The 21369-nt window shown below is 49.4% G+C and overlaps 2 protein-coding genes across 2 annotated transcripts in view; both read right to left on the reverse strand.

The window, feature by feature from the left end:
* The window catches only part of LOC119402891 (uncharacterized), a 363615-nt gene that overhangs the window by 246831 nt on the left and 95415 nt on the right, over positions 1-21369 (reverse strand). The gene's annotated exons all lie outside the window — the stretch shown is intronic.
* LOC119402888 (uncharacterized) overlaps positions 17325-21369 on the reverse strand; it is a 40492-nt gene continuing 36447 nt past the window's right edge. The window contains exon 6 of the mRNA XM_049418541.1: positions 17325-17511. Coding sequence (XP_049274498.1) covers positions 17330-17511 — 182 coding nt within the window. The 3' untranslated portion in view covers positions 17325-17329. The remainder of the gene's footprint in view (positions 17512-21369) is intronic.

Here is a 21369-nt window from a genome sequence, read left to right on the forward strand (position 1 = left end):
AAGGGGAGAGGGTAGAGAACATGGGGAATGGTGAGGGGGAGTGGAAAGGAGGTGTGTGGAGAGGGTATGCGGATGCGCAGTAAGGGCGGCCACGCCGCACACCACCACCACCGGTTTGAGCTCAGCCTTAAGATACTTCGCATCTAAAAGAAATTACACCATCTCCCGCTAAAGGGGACCATCAGGCGATGCGAAGCCGGAGCACTTGCACGATCGCGTTCCGTTGGCGTTCGTTGGGCATACTACCGACCTCGCGTCGTGGAACGCGAAGAGGGACGCTACGCGCGTCGTATCTTCCGTCTAGCCTGGCCGTTAATTCTCACAGGGCGAGCGGGGAACGCGGTCGACAGGCGGGCGAGAGGGGGGCAGCGTAGGAGAGGAGAGAGAAGGGGGGGACGCGCATGCGCTCGAGCTCATCGCGGCGTTGCGCCGGAGAGAATTTCGGCATGTCTAGCCCGCGTTTCAGAGGAAGAGTGGAAAGGGGGAGGGGAGAGGGAATGTGGAGAGGAGAGGGAATGTGGAGAGGGGGAAGGGGAGAGGGAAGGTGGAGAGGGGGAGGGGAGGTGGAAAGTGGAGAGGGGATGGAGAGAGGGTGAGTGGAGAGGAGGCGTGTGGAGAGGGTATGCGCATGCGCAGTAAGTGTGGTCACGCCGCGCACCACCACCACCACCGGATTGAGCTCCGCCTTAAGATACTTCGCCCTGACATTAGTTAGTAGCTTCGCAGAGAGGGCCAAAAGCATGTCAGCTGGCACAGCACCGCATTCAGCAATGCATCGACGCAGACGAGGATTAGCGCTCGTCTTCGTTGGTCTTTTGTCCCGTGCCTTTTTTGCGATGTAATCACTATTTGAAATGGAATACCAACGAGCCCGTATTCAGACCTTGCTTCAGGTTATATCAAGGATTTCTCGTAGCGCGAAATTTGAAGATGGCTCAAGATAGTTAATAGAACTGTAAGAATATTAAACATTGTCGGCGAATCAAGGGTGGTCCGCGGAAGCCGAGGTCTTGAGCTACAACCGAAGAAAAGGATTTTTACATTGTTGCGGCGGCAGCCAAGTCAGTGTGGCCAATCCCCCTCGTGGGTATGAGCCAGTCTCCTTAGGGCAAACAAACAAACAAAGCCAAGCCTTTCTGCTCCGGAGATCAAAAAGACCCTTGGCTTGAGATCATCGATGACAACGGTCAAGCGACGCCTACGGGTATTGCATCTCAAGAGCAGAATTGCAGCCCAGAAGCCTCTTCTTCGCGCCCAAAGCAATAATAATAATAATAATATCTGGGATTTAACGTCCCAAAACCACCATATGATTATGAGAGACGCCGTAGTGGAGGGCTCCTGAAATTTCGACCACCTGGGGTTCTTTAACGTGCAATCTAAGTACACGGGCCTCAAACATTTTCGCCTCCACCGAAAATGCAGCCGCCGCGGCTGGGATTTGATCCCGCGACCTTCGGGTCCGCAGTCGAGTGCCATAACCTCTAGACCACCGTGGCGGGGCCGCGCCCAAAGCAAAGAAAAATGACTTCAGTTTTCTAGACAGCATGCGCAACGAACAACTCAGGAATGGAAGCAAGTCGTCTTTACAGACGAGTGCACGTTCACTACAACGTGCGATCAGCAAGCCCCGTATTAGGCGCCCTGAAAACAGCCGGTAAGCTACACGATGATCGTGGTGTGTTGCAAACTTGATTTTAAGAACGAAATGTGTTTCCAACTTGGCCTTCAAATTTTGTATTGTAAATAAGTTTGTGTACACTGTACAAAATTTTTCTTAATAAAGAAACAGAAATTGTCTGGCAGCTGGGCTGCCAGAAAACTTCTCTTTCTGATCTCTGTTTTTACGTTTTTGTTATTTTACATGTCTCTTCTGTTCTGCTAACACAAAACTTCTCTAATTTACATAGTTCTGTTTGTTTTCAGTAACAGAAAATATCTGTAATATTACATGTTTTGTTTTGTTCTCAGTAACAGTAAATTTTCTATAATTTCGAATGGCTTTTTTCTTGTCAATAACGGAAAACTTCTCTACCTTGACATGGTTTTTTCAGTTCTCACTAACAGCGAATATCTGTAATTTCACTACACTTTTCGTTTTTAGTACAGATATCTTGTGGGACTGGAGAAGTTTTTTTTTTCAATTTGTTCAGTACAGGAAGTTTCTGTAATTAAAATGAGCTTTCTGTTTTAAGTAACAAGAAATTTTTGAAATTGTACTTCTTTCTCTTCACAGCAGTGTCAGGTGACAAATATTCTGCAATTTGACAGGTTACGCAAACTAAAATATATGTGGTGCAAGAACAGAAAATCTCACAAACAGAACGCAACACAATTTTTTCCATCTGCATTGTCCCCTTTATAGCATGCATCCTCTCTCACAAATTCGTTAATTCAGTACACCATAGAGTGAAATGCAAACAAGTTTATTGACATAAAACATAGAAGTTCAGGCAATTGCCAACATGGGTATCTTGAAGTACGAGATTCCCAGAATATCACGAGCGGTCACTATGCGTTATTCTAAGGTCGTAGGTTCGGTACCTGCCAGCAGCTGCTTTCTTAACATTTGCTTCGTAATGACTATAAAATAACATCCCCTGTAGTTGCTTGGTTTTCTTGTCTGTTGCAATAAATGTTGTGTCTAACAAAGAAAAAAAATCACGCCACATCCACGAAGTGAATGATGATGAGTGGGCAAAGCTCCGGAGGTAATCTGGTAAATTTTCAATCCTCGTAAATTCTGCCCACTCATATATGACGTTAAGCTCAGGGGAACGTTGCCGGAGGGACGCCGCCGCTTCCCGCTCTCACATTCCGTGGTCCGCTTTTCGTTGCGCACTATTCGCAGCGGCGTCCTTGGCGCGCACCGTACCGGGATCCACCCGGCGCCACGCTCGCTTGGCGGCAGCCTCTCAAGCTCGCACCGCGGGATCCTGCCGACGCGCACGAGCCGCAGCGGCCTTCCGCACCCGGCGCTCCTCATCGTCCATGGTCCACGAAGCGCCATCCGACACGTACGGCGACGATCCAGGAGAATAAGAGATAACGGGCGCGCCGGCGCAACCCCGCGCAGCCCGCGCAGCAGCCAATCGGAGAGCAGCGGCACCTCCAATGCCATCTATTGTCCAATCAGCCACTCTCCATATTGCACACATCTCTATGGGACAGCGCCATCTAGGAAACTAGACGAGAAATGGCGATGACGACACAGAATGCGCACAGCGTCATCTAGTATATCGTCACCCAACTGCAGTTTGCATGCATCACTATGGAACAGCGCCATCTATTGTATGACAAGGGAGACGCTACTGGGTACGCCGGAGGGAAGAGGGATTTCCCTAGACCATAAGGAGCTACGGCCTAAAACAAGCCATTACAATTCCCATTGCGTTCACTATGCCCACACTATCACAAGGGGTAGAGATTAAGGAATCTCCCGGGGATTTGTTCGAGTTGGCAGGCACATATGTTTAAAAGTCAAGTCAAGGGACCTAATCAATGACGTCACTTTCAGGTTCAGGTTGTGCTGTTTCCCACGTGTATGCTCAGTCTTTGTGCCCTTTCCAGGAATGACAGTGGCAAGTGACCTAAAAAGAGGAGGCAATAATGTTTAACAGTTATCTAGCAACATGCTACTAAGGTGAAAAATCATGACACTCAACGAATCACTCCCTTAGCAGTTCTAATGTGGGTGGCTAAGGTTGACTGTATGCCCAAGATGGTTATAATGATTTCTAATGGCTATTTATGAGTTCAGCAGACAATACAAATGAACGTCTCTGAACGATGTTTTCATTGGATTTGTGAAAATGTAACTGTACTTTCTCTAGCGTAATTCATAGAGAGGTGTGTTGGAAGCCAACGAAAGACGCCGAAGGGAACTCCTTCCTTCTTCTTGGTACAACGCAAGCAGGCAGCACAGCTGTATTGTTCTTCCGAAGCTTTTTTCCCTATTGACCTGGCGAACATACTGTATGTCGTGAAGTGATATTTTGTATAAGCAAGGCGAGTGAATGAGAAATCCACCTTAACCACACGCATAGCAGAGGAATTTTACCTGTGGATTTCTCCCATGATGTAAGTGCCATTCTCTGTGACCTCCCAGAACATAACTTCCAGGAGAGCCGGGCTCAAACACAGACTTCTGAAGTGTGCATTACGGGTAATGCAGCCGTCATTACCTTCTTCACGTATTTTCGGAATAGCCCCATAGCACAGGCTTGTTAATGCGTTTGCGCTGGCCACGCGCAGCCCACAGATACACCCGCATTTTACATAACCATGCATGTAGCAAGATATTTCTGAAAGACAAGCAATATAACGCCTTTGAGGTTATTGCACATTGTTACCGTACCGGTTGCCTGTGAGCTCAGTGTGCATGGCGCTAAGGTAGGCGCACATTAGTTACATGCAGTTTGGAATCTGAAACGGCTGCGCTATATTGTGAAGACGTACGCAACAGTTGGACAAGCTCTCCGGCCTCGTATAGTTCATTCTAAGCTGCTACAAAGTAGACACTAATAACAGCACCGTGCACTGTTGGTGCGACTTACAGACAAGTATCGATTACACACGAGAGTGTTTTCCTCGCAAACACCGAACACGCGATGCCATTTTACCTAAATGACGTCTGCGACGAAAAGTAACCCTGGTTGCGATGGGGCCTCCGGATTGAGTGCTGCTATACAGTCTCTTTCGGTCGTGAGCTTGCTCGATCCGAATAAAAAATGGGCCTATTGGATGCGATCTAGGCTAGTACAATAGCCTTACCCACACGGACACACAATATATCCTTTAAAAAATGCTAATATGTGTTATAGTAACAATTCCGACTACATAATACACAAATATGATTTCTGCTTTGGCCCTTCGATGGAAAGCACGAGCTCACCCAAACCCGTTTTCGTCGTGAGACCACATCGGAGCTACAATTGTCGATTACGATCAAGAAATTAGATCCCGGTCGGACTCCATCGCGATAGAAGGGGACCATGTGAGAGCGCCATAAGCAAAGAAACACACCCATAATTTCGGTAATTAAACATCTGCGGCAGTTTTATCATTTAATGTAAAGCATGCTAGGCATGAACTATGATGAAATGTTTACTGCCCGCTGAAGGAAATGTGCTCTGTTGCGCTATTTCACGTACCAGTTCATGTCGTTTCCGCCGCGTTGTGGAGGTCCTGGAGGCTCTGGATCATCCATTTCCCGAGTTGTAGACCGTGGTGGTGCGTCACTATAAGCGTCGAAAACCAATTCCAATGTTGTATGCTCAATCCGTGCTCGGAGAGCGGGATCCATCGGCGTGCTGTTATGCCTGCTGCTGACGTACGCGCACAATAGAAAACAAGCCGCACACATTAAGGGAAACACAGCGGATTAGACAACAGTATCAATGCAAATAGATCGCGTCAGCACCTCGACCCCAGACGCGATACACCGAACCGGACCGCACATCTATATACTGCGCAGTGAGAAGCAGCCGGCCGGAACTATTAGTGGCGAGCAGCAGCATTCAGCAGCGCCAAGCTACGCCGAAAGGAAACGGCACAACACTGAATCAAGCTGAAGTGATGCACTGGGTGGTGCGGCTCTAACGGTGCTGCCATTTCCTTTGGAATGAAACGAGTTGAGAGGGAGTGCGTCCAGTAAATATAGCTATCACTATATCTGCGGTCCTACTTTAGCTTTTCAAAAAATTCTTTCGACTACATATTCCAGCGAGGCATCCGACTCATTGCAATGTGTGTTTCACGCCAAGCGCGCGGGGTGGTTTATGACCTCGTTAACACTACCGCCGTCAAATCAGCGTCAGCGGAGTGGCAGACGTGCGCACACATTCTTGGTGCTTTTGAGCTTGCAGGAAGGACCATCATCATCATCATCATCATCATCAGCCTGTCTACGCCCACTGCAGGGCAAAGGCCTCTCCCATGTTCCGCCAATCAACCCGGTCCTGTGCTTTCTGCTGCCACGTAATACCTACAAACTTCTTAATCTCATCTACCCACCTAATTTTCTGTCTCCCCCTCACGCGTTTGCCATCTCTTGGAATCCAGTCAGTTACCCTTAATGACCACCGGTTATACTGCCGACGTGCTACGTGCCCGGCCCATATCCATTTCTTCTTCTTGATTTCAAGAAGTTTCACGATGTCCTTAACCCCAGTTTGTTCCCTGACCCACTCTGCTCTCTTCCTGTCTCTTAAGGTTACACCTATCATTTTCCTCTCCATCGCTCGCTGCGTCGTCCTCAATTTAAGTTGAACCCTCTTTGTAAGTCTCCAGGTTTCTGCTCCGTAGGTAAGTACCGGTAAGATGCAGCTGTTATATACCTTCCTCTTGAGGGATAGTGCTAGATTACCATTCATAATTTCATAATGCTTGCCGAATGAGCCCCAACCCATCCTTATTCTTCTAGTTATTTCAGTCTCATGGTTCGGCTCCGCGGTTACTACCTGTCCTAAGTAGACGTACTCCTTTACAACTACACGTATGGAAGGACCATACGTGTAGCTATTGGACACAGAAGACTGGAAACTTAGTTCGGCGGTGCACAAGTGCATTGACAGAGTATCGCGCAAAAGTGGTTAGGACGGCGCGCACTGATTTTCTTTTTTTACGTGATGAAGGACACGGTGAAATAATTTCTAGAACACGTACTGCGGGACGCCCACTTGCACGGGGTGTCCACTGTACACAAAAAAGATGGATGACCCCCCCGTCATAGGAATCGCTTTAACACGAAAGTGGAAAGTGTCCTCACAGAAATTGGTTATTGTTTATAGTGCATTGGTATATGAGAATTTTACATTCTCTACCGTTGTTTGGCAGATATAGCACTGCTTGATGTGGACGCACCCAAAATCACGCCTTGTGACACATCTCCGTACCAACGACTAACGCCCATGATCATGATTTAACCCTTGAGATAGCTGAAACTCTTAGCATATACATGGACACCACATATGGTGAAACCGTGCAACGATGGCATCAACAAGCACATAATAACCACTGATACTCCAATGCACCCCTACAAAGCGTCGTGAAATGCGAAGAGAAACTCTACGCGCGTCGTGCCTTCCCTCCAGCCTAGCCGTTACTTCTCACAGTGCGAGCGGGGAACGCGGCGCGACAGCCACGCGAGCGTCGGAGAGCTATTTTTCGATATGGATGGATGCTACGAGCGAGGCTTGGCCTAAAGCCGCCACTTCACTATGTGTTAAAACTGTGACAAAATTAACTTGAAACGTGCCGAATGCGACAGTCGTAGCAACGACGCATTTTTGTTGTTTTTTTTTCGAGCTTGGTGGCGCAGATATCACCGTCTCCTTATAAAGGGGGCGCTCATAGCATCCATCCATTCATCTATAGTGAACTAGCTCTAGTTCACTATACATTCATCCAAGAGGACTGTGAGAGCAAAGTGTGAAAAATAAAAGGCGCGTTCATGTAGCCTCCGCAATGTGTTTGGCGGTAGCTCAGTGAGCTAAACGCTTGCCCGCCAGGCATCGTCGAGTACCGAGGGGTGATGGGTTCGACTCCGTTCAGCGGAACTTTTTCTTATAGTTTTTTCTTTGCCATCTGATGACATTCATTTTGCTGACGTACTTCTGTGACGGAAATACGTCATGAAAGCCTTGGTGGACCCCAGCATAAAACACTTTCGTGTTAAAAACGGTGAACAGTAGTCTTCTGAAAAAACACGTCCAGGTTTGAAGTACCGCAATGGTATGCTGCAGCAGTATTGATACGCGCGCCTCATGCTCCATATAAAAAATAACGAACTGGCTCCTAGAGACAACAGTGCCAGGGAAAGTACGCTGCCGTGAGAGCTTTAGAAGCTTCAAAATGTGGCATACTTGCATTTCATATAACTTATTATCATTCTAACTCCTGTTCTGATTTGGCGATCTCCCTGATTAGTCTATTTTTACAAAGTATTTCAGCCGATCTAAATGCTTGCGCGAGCAATGTGTGGTACATCTAGTTTATGGCGGTATTTATTACACATACACTTGCGCCCTTCTCGTTCAAGGTTAATGCGTAGCTACCATGAACAGATTTTGGAATGAAAACATCTCCTTCAGAAAACTTTAGTTATCTTAAGTTGACATGCGAACGCGCTAAGATTGTTAGACCGCCAGCAGACAACATAGGACCGGACCTTCTCGAGGAGCGATGGCTAAGCGCTCTGACTAGCTCAGAACTACAAGAACAACTGTGGGCAATCCAGCGGGCCCGGGCAGCGGTGGAAAGGCTATGCCTCACCGCACATAATGCCCGGGTGGCCTGAGCCCGGGCCGGCAACCTTGCAGGTGTTTTGTTTTTCTTAATAAAGTTTTTTCCGTCCGTCCGTCCCAGTTCTATAATTATGGCCAAAGTTTGGGTGGGGCCCCTTTCGGGGAACCCAGAAATAATTTTAGTATTCCGAGGAAGCATGCTATACAAAAATACGTGTTCTTGAAAAGTTGAAATGCTTTTTTTTTATTGTGAGGACTTAAAAAGTCTCGTGAGGAATGACTTCCAGCCAATGAATAACCCATTAGTCTCACACGCGCTTCTTTTTGTCATATTTATGTAACTAGTCTGTTGCACGCGTAGCCGCCGCCTTGCGCAAGCCGCGCCCTAATGTCTGGGAACCTTGCAGATTATCATCGAACCTTCTCATAGGCTTCAGCGCGCAAATACGAACAGTGGACATTATTGTCGAACTAACGCGGATACCTGCGTTAAGGCTCGAATGCTCGATGCCGCATGCATAAATGCCGCCGCGCCTTACTGCACGTCATATTATCGACGGCCGACGCTCTTTTCGCTGCTATCAGTGTAATGCATGCCTTGTTTGCAGTTTGACTTTCCGTTTGCCGGCCACAAGTTTGGCCAAATAAAGAGTTACTTATTTTGGAGTTCTGCTGGAGTCTTCTTCACCGTCACGACCACGTGACACCTGGTGGAGGTGCTGGCTATCGACCGCCGTGCTTCTCGCATACAACATGGCCGCGCAAGAAGTGACGCAGATGAGGCCATACAAGTTGGTATACGGAAGGAACCCGGCAACGACGCTCGACGCTATGCTACCCAACGTCACCAACGAAGAAAACCTCAACGTAACTATCTACCTTCAGTGCGCCGTAGAAGCCCGACAACTCGCCCGCCTACGCATAAAGATTCAGCAGACTACCGACAGCCGCCGTTACAATCTTCGACGAGGCTTGGTGGACTACCAGCCCGGCGACCGTGTTTATGTCCAGGCGCCAATACGTCGACGTGGATTTAGTGAACAACTTCTTGGGCAATACTTCGGGCCATACAAGGTTATTCGACGTCTCGGCGCCCTAGAGTACGAGGTCATCTCGGACGGCATCACGAAGTCTCTGCGGCGCCGCGCGGGACCTGAAGTCGTTCATGTCATGTGCCTTAAGCCGTTCCATACGCGTTAGGGAACATAAAGACTGCTTTTCCCTTTATCATTGTACTTTATTTGTGTATGCCCTTTTTCTCCCTTCCATGTATGCCCTTTTTCCCCTTCCATGTTCTGTAACAAGCATCGGGACGACGCGTTTTCAGAGGGGGGCAATGCCACGCGTGCTTCTTTTTGTAAATTTTATGTACTAGTCTGTTGCACGCGTAGCCGCTGCCTTGCGCAAGCCGCACCCTAATGTCTGGGAACCTTCAGATTATCTTAGAATTTTCTCATAGGCTTGAGCGCGCAAACGCGAGCACTTAAGATTATTCTAGAAGTAACGCTGCCATCCAGCGATTAGGATCGAATGTTCGATGACGCATGTATAAAAGCCGACGCGCCTTACCGCAGATCAGTTTATCCACGGCCGACGCTCTGTTCGCTGCTATCAGTATACTGCCTGCCTTACTTCCAGCTTGAATTTCCATTTCCCTGTCAGAAGTTCAGCCAAATAAACAGTTACGTATTTCTGTGTTCTGCTGAAGCCTTCTTCACAGTCACAACCACGTGACAATAGCATATCACTGGAGTCCGCTCTGCTTAAACAGGGCTAGCGAAGCGGCGCATATCGGTTCCATAAGGGAAAAAACATTATATTGGCTCAGCACATTAGGGCAATGTATTCAAAACCTTTCAAAGGAGCATCGATCCGCAAAACAGCCGATGCGTTCGTTGCAAAGAACATCAGTTATCTAGAAATATTTTTCTGCCGAAGCTGCACGTTCCTAAATGGTTGGTTGGATGAGTACGTCCGAGGCGCACTTTGCCGTATAACCGATGACGATCAACCGTCAATTGACACTTGCTTCTTCTATTGCCGTCAACCGCTATAGATGTTATATTTGTAGTGCAGAGGAATGACCAGCGCTGCAGCTGTAGAGGGCGCGAGTGCCAAGTCAAATATGAGGCGCCCTCTATAGGATGTACTATATAAAGGGTGTGCTGTGAATAAACAGGGACACTTCTGCTGGGGACTCGGAGCGTGCATTTTACTCCGCGGCCCTCGGGCTTCACCCTGCCTCCTCGGCCGCCTCGGCTCGAACCCTCCCACCACAGCAGCCACATCGCCAGCCCTGCGTGAGACACGAGCTGGAGCTGCCTGGCCCGTGTTTTTCTGTAACGATTTTGCTGCAACGAAGGATGCTGCGGTAATCCCCCGCCATTGAATTGCGTAGCCAAAAGCTCCCGTCCGTCATGCCTGACAACGCCGTCTCGACACGCACCACCGGTACCCTGCACCTCCACGAAAATACAGTGAAAACACTGGGCTACAAGCGGTGGTTGCGTCGTAGCAGTATCAGCGAGAACTGGATGGGCGCGGGAATGGAATGGAAACAACATTATTTAAAGTCTGGTGATGTTTGATAACCCGGGGACTTCAAGGCCTTGCCTCGACGCCGCCTCGCGGGCCCGTTTGACTGCCCATTCTTTTGTCTTGAAGTTGGAGCCGCGCAGTGCGGCTGCCCACTTCGACGCGAGAGCATCCGGAGCTACTGCCATCTGTGCTGCTGAGACAGGGCACTCCCATAACATGTGTGAAAGCGTCGTTCTAGTTGCCTGACAATTTACAAGTAGCATTCAGGTACTGGGCAGGGAAAATGTGACGCAATCGCACCGGACTGGGGAAGGTGTGTGTCTGCAGCTGTCGCCAGACGACTACCTGGCGTCGTTTTAGCTTGGGGTGAGGTGGGGGCGATATCCACCTGCCTAACTGATAGTCCTTGGTGATGTCGTTGTACCTGACCAAGCGTTCTCGCGTGTTTTGAAGCAGGAGGTCCGAACTCGACGTGGTGGTATCTGACTCTGCGCGGCGGGTCATTTCTCGTGCATAGCGGTGTGCTACCCCGTTTGAATTAGGAGGGCCCTCGACGGTGGGGATGGTGACGTGTGCTGGGAACCATAGGATAGCGGTGCTATTGAACTGCTCTCGACCAGCCTTCCTTAGGATCTGGAGAGCTTCTGGGGAAATGCGCCCCCGCGCGTAGTTACGGACTGCGGTTTGTGAGTCGCTAAGAACAGCTTCGCAGATGGGGTCGGTAAGCGCAAGCGCAATCGCAACCTCCTACGCTGTGTCTGGATATTTCGAGCTGACACACCCCGCGTGCGTAAGCCGGGAGTTAACATCTACGACTACCGCCGTGAACCTGTGTTTGCTTGCGTATTCTGCCGCATCCACGAATCTCGCAGTCTCTCCCCACCCAAGCAGCGCAGCAGTGTCTTTGCACGAGCCTGGCGTCGGCCCCCGTTATGTTCGGGGTGCATACTTCGAGGAAGAGGGGCAACTATTAGCGTGTCGCCGATGTCGTGTGGAATGGCTTGTTCTGACCGTGTTGGACGTGGTAATTCAGGCCGAGCTTCTGCAGGATGTACCGACCCGTGGCTGTCAGGGACATGTGTTTGAGTTGCGAGACTCTTTGCGCATCCGCTATTTCCTCAAGCGTGTTGTACACCCCCAGCTGTAAACAGACGAGTGGTACTCGTGGACTCCGGCAGGCCGAGGGCGATTTTGTATGTCTTGCATATAAGGTTTCTCCCTTTCGGTGACAGAGCAGTTGTGGAAGGCAGCAACATAAGTTACATGACTGATTACGAATGAGTGTATGAGGCTCATGACGCTGTGCTCTTTTATCCCCGTGTGCTTGTTTGTAATTCGTTTGATAAGGCGGGTAGCCGCTGTAACCTTGGCTTCAATCTTGCGGATGGTTTCAGCGTTTGACCCATTGACTGCTATATGCATGCCGAGGATCCGTATCTTCGGCACTTGGGGAATGCAGGAGCCGTCCTGCGTATAAATCTGTATTAATTCACATTGGTGCGGTTCACCGGTAGGCCTGGACCGGCGGCGCGGGCGGTAGATTAGCAGCTCCGATTTGAATGGCGATATTCGGAGGCCCGTGTCTCGGAGGTAGGCTTCTACTGCAGAGACTGCTGCTTGTGAGGTACATTCTATCTGCCCGTCACTTCCCTTGTCGACCCACCGGGTGATGTCGTCTGCATACAAGGCGTGATGGCCGCCGTCAATCTCGCCAAGGGGGACCGGGGAGACCCATCATCACGAGGTTGCAAAGGAGCGGGGATATTACCGACCCTTGAGGAGTGCCGGCGCTTCCCAGGGTATGTTCGTCGGATGTCATAGTGTCAACTGTGAGGGTGATTGTGCGGCGCGACACGAAGTCTCTGATGTAGTTGTAGCTTCGCTCGCGCAGGTTGAGCTTGTTAATTCGGCGCAAGATTGCTGCATGTGATACATTGTCGAACTCCTTTTCCAGGTCCAGGCCGAGGATGGATCGGGTGCCACTAGTTGGATCGTTGATGATCTCATGGTAGAGCTGAAGCATGATGTCTTGTGTGGAGAGGTGGGATCGGAATCCTACCATAGTGGGCGGGTAGGCTCCAGTGTCCTCGAGGTGGCTGTTGATACGGGTGAGGAAAGCGTGCTCCATCACCTTGCCAACGCAGGATGTGAGCGAAATGACCGCAGGTGATCGAGGCTAGACGGCTTCCCTGGCTTCGGTATCAGCACTGCCTTAGATCGTTTCCAGGCTTCTGGGAGGCGACCCTCGCGCCAGCAGTTGTTGATGTATGTCGTAAGAGCGCTGATGGATACATCATCGACGTTTCGTTGAGTCTTGTTTGTGACCCTGTCGGGACCAGGTGCTGATTTGCCATTAAGGTGGTGGAGCGCTGCGCGGATCTCTGATTCATGAAATTCTTCATCGAGCGTCGCATTTAGCTCGCCAGTGTAATCGCCGTGCTGAACATCGGCTCGTCGAGGGGAGTACTTGTCCAGCAGGCGTGTCACGATCTGTCGATCCGTCGCGGTAGCCCGTTCCTTGTGCAAAAGCCGCTGCAAGTTGGAACGCTGGGCCGACTTGCTCTGCGTTTCCCCCAGGAAATGACGGGGGAGAGGCCACATGCTGCCATTGTGCAGCCGCCCGTCGGCTGCGTTGCAGATGTCGTACCACTGCTGGCGGTTTAAGGTCCGGCAATGCTCTTCAAGCTGACGATTGATCTGTGCGATCTTCTTACGAAGTTTTCGGTTGTGCCGTTGCTTCTTCCATCTTGCGTGTAGTGATGTCTTGGCTTCCTAGATGAGGGCTAGTAGGCTGTCGATCTTCTCAACCTGGACTTCGGGCGCGACCGTCTGTGTCGCCCTGTTCACGTCGGCATTGAGGGTTTCCATCCATACCTCGATGTCATCGATGGCCTCCTGATCTCGTTGTTCACCTCGCTGCTTCCAGAATTTGTCCCAGTCCGTCCACTTGAATTACTTGTGGGAAGGAGGTGTACCCGCCAGAGGAAGTCGTGTTTCTATAATCATAAGGTCGCTACCGAGATCTTCAAAGGTATTGCGCCACTGTGCTTGAAGAATGTTTCGGACCGCCGTCAGGTCCGGCGTCGTATCCCGTGCTGTTGATGTGCCCGCGCAGGTCAGCGCCGTGGGATCGGTAATAAGCGCCAGCTCTGCATAATGCAAGTCATCCCACAGGCGTCGGCCTTTGGCTGTAGTGTAGCCATAGCCCCAAGGTTCATTCGGGGCATTAAAGTCTCCCCCCACCATAAAAGGGGTGTACACCCGCCAAGGCCAGCGCCCCCCGAAAGAGGGAGAGGAAGCGACTCCGTGAGTGAGCCGGATTACTATACTCGTTGGGGAGAAATACACTGCACTTGCGTGTCCTGTTGGGAAGGAGCTCTACGAGCATATGTTCCGTATGTGTGCCGCGTACGGGGTGTTTATGAACTACGATCCCTTTCGGCGTTAAAATTGCAAGTCCACAATCAAGGGGAATCGGCGAGGCGTATGTAGTGAAACCTGGAATCTTTGGTATGGTACCTACTGTTTCCTGTATCATTATAACGTCAAGCCTGGGTTGTGCGTGTCGGACGTATTGTTGCAGCAGTGGTTGCTTCTTAGTGAAGCCCCGACAGTTCCACTGCCACACCACGAGCCCTTTAGTGGGGCGGGTCATCGTAGTGCTGGGCTTGTGCGCTATCAGAGATAGGGCTATTGTGAATGACGGGCGCGCATTAGGCATCATTGACGTGCCTGGGCGAAGGCCTGTGCGAGTCTCGAGTCTCTCTATATGGGATTCAACCCTGTCTGTGCGGGCAGTGAGGCTATTGACCGCCACGCCGATGTTGCGGATCACACTCTGAATGTCAGCGAGCAGCTTCCTCATTTCTTCTTGTTCTTTCCGCTATTCACATATTGGCACTTCTCCTTTGCGGCAATCTCTTACTGTGGATTCGAGCTTGTCGTGCCGTTCAGGTTCGGAGCTGGCTGCCGCACGTTTCTCTGCGGGCGGCGCATCTCTGTCGTTACTGTTCGCGACGGGAGTTTGGAGAGAAGTAGGCTTAGGTATAGATGACTACACCATCGACAGCTTAATCTCTCGGATTTCTTGTGTTAACTGTTGCACTACCGTGCGTAAGTGCGCGTTTTCGCGCTGTACTGCTTCTTATGCCACCTCTCTGGGGTCCCTCTTATTGCTAGGTTCTGAGGCAGTAGCTCCCTTAGCCTCACGACTCGGCGTGCCCTTAACCGCATCTGCGAAACTCGCCTTGTCAGGTAGGTCCGGGTCCTGGTGACCGGCTTGCTTCGGACGCCGTGAACCCGAACGGTCATGACTCGGTCCGGGAGTTCTGCTCCGGGACCGGCTCCGAGACTGGCTCGGTTGGCGCGGTCGAGACCCCGCAGACCGCGCCCCGCTTCGAGAGGTGGAGCTTGAACGGGAGGCAGGTGCGAACTCTCCGTCGTAGTTCTGCTGCTGCAGCTCGAGGGCGGCCTCCGCTGCGGCCCTTCATCGGTCCCCGCGTCGTTTTTTGACGAGACAAGGGGTCTTGAACCGAGCCTTACAGGCCTTGTCCGCAGTGGGATGTGGTCACCCGCAGAGGCGACACGTCGGTGTGCATTCGTGATTGGGGTCTGGGTTCGAAGCCCCGCAGCCTCTACACACACGGTCTTGGGGATTCGGGCATACGTCGATGTGATGGCCGACACGTGCGCACTGGTGGCTCACGTCGATCTGCTTTCTGTACAAGGTGCACCTGAGCATGGCATCCCCGTAGTACACCCACGTTGGGACCCGGCCACGGTCGAAGGCGATGATGACTAACGTGGTACTACTGAGTCGTTTGGCCACTAAGGCGGTCGGGTTCCTTTTGTTGACGATATTTAGGTGAATGGCAATGGCGTCTTCCTCGAGGGGAATACCTCGGACGACTCCCTTGACTGTATAGTCGGGCGCAGTCTCGTAAGCCCGAACCTCAAACTGGTGGTTGTCGAGCGTAAAGCTGCGAGTCGGCGGTACCGTTCAGCATTGGAAGAATGAGGTGTACTCACAACGATGATGTTTTGCTGCATGTTTGGACATATAATGTCTTCCGTGGCGTCTTGGGGTGATACACTTGCTGCACTGTATAGGGCCGAAGCGAGGCGGACGATTCCGACTGTTGGAACGTTCAAACCGCCCCGTGGCCTGACAACAACTTTGTGGTGATCACGAGGAAGATCGGGCATCTTGCCTGCCTTGAAAACTTGCTGCTTGTGTGCGCGCGGGTCAGGCTGCGCCTTGTTCGTGCCTCCAACGCCGGCTTGGGAGGCTGCTGAAGTGTTAGGCTTAGCGTGCTTGCCCTGAGAAGAATGTCGTTCCCGAGGGGCAATGGTGCACCATCCTGCTTCTTCGGAAATCTCGGTGGGCGAGATGTCAGTTCCTTCAACTTGCACTTCCATGGCAGCTTGAGGAAAGTCGACGCGCAGCTGTGACCGCGGCAAGCTAGGCGTCCGGAGCACACCTTAGCTCGGCGTCGCTGCAGCTCGGCAGAAAAAGTCCAATATTGTGGTGAAAAAAGCAGGTCCTACCTTGAAGAAGGATATCCACAGAGTTTGGGTAACTTGCTTGAGACGATGGTGCAAAAACCTGGGCGCGGGCAGCGTTGCAGCAAAACACAGGCTAGGCAACTCCAGCTCGTGTCTAGCGCAGGGCTGACGATGTGGCTGCAGCGCTGGTCATTCCTCTTCACTACATATTATAATAATATCTGGGATTTACCGTCCCAAAATCATGATATGATTATCATGCCCACATCCCACTGCGGACAAGGCCTGCAAGGCTCGGTTCAAGACCACTTATCTTGTCAAAAAACGACGCGGGGTTCGATGAAGGGCCGCAGCGGAGGCCGCCCTCGAGAATGGGCAGAGACGACATAGTCGAGGGCTCCAGGAATTTCGACCACCTGGGTTTTTTTAACGTGCACCTAAATCTAAGTACACGGGCGTGAAACATTTTCGCCTCCATCGAAAATGGAGCCGCCGCGGCCGAGATTCAAACACGCAACCTTTGGGTCAGCAGTCTAGCTCCATAACCATTAGACCATCGTGGCGGGTCATAGATGTTTTATTAGATGAACAAGAAGAACCATCCGTTTTTTATGAAATTCTTTTCCCCAGTGAAGTATCTTGTGTGTAACATGGGACGCTGGATAGTGCACTGTTTTAGAACTAACTGCAAATCACAAATGTTAAAGAACGCTCTAGCAAGGCATTCAAATGCCCCCAATAAACCGGGGGTTTGTGTGTGTTTCCTTACCTCATCGGGATTTTTTCCTATTAATCAGCCAGTCTAACATTCTTCTTTTATACTTTCACCTATTTCACGTGTGTGTATTCAGCTGTGTGTAAAGCATGCCTGATACAATGTTCGAAGTGTTGTATGGCTGCACTGCACATAACTGTTCATTTTGGACGACAAGATTATATTGGGAGCATGTCACCTAGTTTATCCTACCTACTTTTGTAAGATCTGTATGCTTGCGCACATGACTCCTCAGCCGTTTGGGTATTTTCTACGTGTTTTATTTTCAATCGTAGCTCATCAGCTGCGAATACATCCATTTGTTAAAATCTTGTATTTTTTCAACTTCAGTTTGACACGTAGAATTGTACACCACAGTGCTGTTCTTGCAGTGATTATTGTAATACTCCGAGCAATTCTTCGAAGGCCCTTCAGAAATCGCTTTATTTCGGACGTACAGTTCGCAACCTGAAAAGTCAGACAGTTTAAATAAACGTTAAGTAGGATAATAAGCAAGATACGATATTTGGCGTAGTATATTAAAGATTTCATTGACCACCGAATGAAAACCACACTGAAAACCTGATGACGCCGCTACCATATATGTTACTCGATTTCTCTGCTATGCGCGCATAGTAGCTCAGGTCGCAGCTCTCATGTTTGAGCGCGCAGTGGCATTGTAAACATGCCTCGGATAATAGAATATATCACCAAGAGTGAAGTGCGTGCTGTAACTCGATTTCTTCATGGCGAGGGTTGCAGTATAGCACAGATGCACCGACAAATCAGCAATTCGTACTACACAACTTTCAATGTTGCAGCAAGGTCCAACAGTGGTGTAGGAAATTTTAACCACGGCACACAGACGTCCATGATGCGCACATACAGCCAAGCAAGCGAGTGTCAACGATATTGTTGTTCAGCGAGGGCCTCAGGCGATCCGAGAAAATCGTCGGGCCCCAGTTTTTGTTCTGATTAATACATTTTCTAAAATTTACCGCTCAGCTCTTTATACCACCGTGAGCGAGAGACTACAGTATCACAAACTCTGTGCGAGGTTGGTTCTCACAATCCTCGCCGGTCATCTCCAAAAACAGTGAATGAGCGCCGCCTTCACGTTTTTCCCGCACTACAATGATGGAGAAGATTTCAGGAGCTGAATACTCACATAGGACGGGACATAGATCCGTTTCGAAACTGAAGGAACGAAAGCGCCCTTCAAACAGTGCAAACTTTCTGATTTCCTCAGACTAAAGATTTTCAAGCGAAGCTTCTCCAGCAAGAAGTGTACGGGCTACTTGTTCTGAAGCAGGCATGGTGTTCTCTGTGCGTAATAATGAAACCTGCCAAACCACCAGTGCATCATAGTACAGAGCGACTGTTGAACGTCTCGGAAGGGTTATTCAGAGAACAGAAGAGAAATGTTGTCATCAGGAATAAGTTGCAAACTGCAGCTGCAACAAAGAAGATCATGCAACATTTTCGGTGTAAGTGTTCCATCACCAACCACGCCGCGCGGACTTGGGTCCCTGTGATTATCATCGCTTTGCACCCATGAAACACTGGCTTAAACAACTGATCAAAAGCACAATCCGCTGCCTTCTATGCGGGCGGTATGAGAAAGTTGGTGCCATGCTACGGCATTTGTCTCAGGAGGAACGGCCGCTATATAGAGATGTAGCTGGTACGTTTACCTGGATATTCTACATAAAGCTGTTTTAATCTTCACTGTGGTTTTTATTTTCGTCGCCGATCAAACCTTTAAAAACGTAGCACAGATTCCCATTTTATTGTTCCCACAGTTTAAAGAAAGTGACGATGTAATGGTGCTCCCAGGAATAAGGTAAGAATCTTCTTTCCGTTAAGAGCACCAACGACTACTTAATTTATTTATGTCAACTACCCTACACCTATTATCCTTACTTTTGCACCAGATGCAGCTGTTCTCTGCTGAACATCATAAGCATTGTTTCTAAGCTGTTAGAAAAAAATCGAGCGAGAATAATCAATGCGATATTGCTATCACAGGTTGTACTTTCAGCGATTGACTATGTCGTTGCGATGGCAAATATATGGACACTCTCGACGCGCTTTTGCCGTCGCCGTCGTTTTCCGTAGAGGATGGAAGGATAACGGGATAGAGGAAAGCCAGGGATGTTAACCAGTTTGGCATAACCGGTATGCTACCCTGTACAGGGGGAACGGATGGGGGAGATTAAAATCCAAATGGATCAAGCGCCCCGCGCATTGTATGTTATATACGCAAGTAAAAGCACGCAAGTGGCTAAAGCAGAGATGAAACGAGCCGGCCATCTCTGTCGCAAGAAGGGTGCATGTACTAATATCGCCCCGTGTGAGAGGCCTCCAGTCGATGGTTACTCAGGCCACATCACATCATCAGCCTGTCTACGCCCACTGCAGGGCAAAGGCCTCTCCCATGTTCCGCCAATCAACCCGGTCCTGTGCTTTCTGTTGCCACGTTATACCTACAAACTACTTAATCCCATCTACGCACCTAATTTTCTGTCTTTCCCTCACGCGTTTTCCCTCTCTTGGAATCCAGTCAGTTACCCTTAATGACCACCGGTTATCCTGCCGACGTGCCACGTGCCCGGCCCATATCCATTTCTTCTTCTTAATATCAACTATGATATCATTAACCCCCGTTTGTTCCCTGACCCACTCTGCTCTCTTCCTGTCTCTTAAGGTTACACCTATCATTTTCCTTTCCATCGCTCGCTGCGTCGTCCTCAATTTAAGTTGAACCCTCTTTGTAAGTCTCCAGGTTTCTCCTTCGTAGGTAAGTACCGGTAAGATGCAGCTGTTATATACCTTCCTCTTGAGAGATACTGGTAGACTACCATTGATGATTTGATAATGCTTGCCGAATGAGCCCCATCCCATCCTTATTCTTCTAGTTATTTCACTCTCATGGTTCGCCTCCGCGGTTACTACCTGTCCTAAGTAGACGTACTCCTTTACAACTTCCAGCGTCTCGCCACATATCGCAAAGCGCTGTTCTCTTCCAAGATTGTTCCAAATTACTTTAGTTTTATGCATATTAATTTTCAGACCTACTCTTCTACTTTCCGTATCCAGTTCAGTAATCATGAGCTGTAATTCGTCTCCCGCGTTACTCATCAATGCAATGTCATCAGCGAATCGCAGGTTACTGAGATACTCTCCACTAACTCTTATCCCTAATTCTTCCCAATCTAGGGCCCTGAAAACCTCCTGTAAACACGCGGTGAATAGCATTGGAGAGATCGTGTCTCCCTGTCGTACGCCCTTCTTTATTGGAATTCTGTCGCTTTCTTTATGAAGGACTATAGTGGCTGTGAATGCGCTGTATATTTCCTCCATTATGTTTATATAGGCTTCGTCGATGCCCTGATTCCGCAGTGCCTGCATGGCTGCTGATGTCTTCACCGAATCAAATGCCTTCTCGTAATCTATGAAGGCTATGTATAGAGGTTGGTTGTATTCCGCGCATTTCTCTATCACCTGATTGATAGTATGAATATGGTCTATTGTTGAGAAGCCTCTAAGAAATCCTGCCTGGTCCCTTGGTTGATTAAACTCTAATGTCGTGTTAATTCTGTTAGCAATTACTTTTGTGAATATCTTGTAGACAACGGACAGTAAGCTGATGGGCCTGTAATTTTTCTGGTCCTTGACGTCCCCTTTCTTATGGATCAAGATGATGTTGGCATTCTTCCAAGATTCTGGTATCCTCCCTGTCGAGAGACACTTCGTATACAGTGTGGCCAGTTTCTCTAACATAATCTCTCCACCGTCTTTCAACAGGTCTGATGTTACCTGATCCTCACCAGCGGCTTTGCCTCTTTGCATTCCCTTTAGGGCTTTCTTTACTTCTCCTGTTAACACTGGTGGGATGTCAAATTCCTCTGGGATATTACTGCTTCTTACGTTATCATCCTGACTGTCTCGGCTGCTGTACAGATCTCTGTAGAACTCTTCCGCTACCTCAGCTATTCTATCAATATTGGTTGTGGCCTTGCCATCCTTGTCCCTTAATGCATACATCTGATTTTTCCCTATGCACAGTTTTGTCTTCGTAGCTTCGAGGCTTCTTCCGTTCTTTAGAGCATGCTCAATTCTCTCCATATTATACTTTCTTATGTCGGCTACTTTACGCCTATTGTTCAACTTCGAAAGCTCCGCCAGCTCTATTTTGTATGTTGCATTTGAGGCTTTCATAGCTTGACGTTTCTTAATGAGGTTTTTCGTCTTTTGGGATAGCTTACCAGTGTCCTGTCTAACGACTGTACCCCCGACTTCCACTGCACACTCCTTAATGATACT

This window comes from Rhipicephalus sanguineus, chromosome 8, assembly GCF_013339695.2.
Source record: "Rhipicephalus sanguineus isolate Rsan-2018 chromosome 8, BIME_Rsan_1.4, whole genome shotgun sequence".
NCBI lineage: Eukaryota > Metazoa > Arthropoda > Arachnida > Ixodida > Ixodidae > Rhipicephalus > Rhipicephalus sanguineus.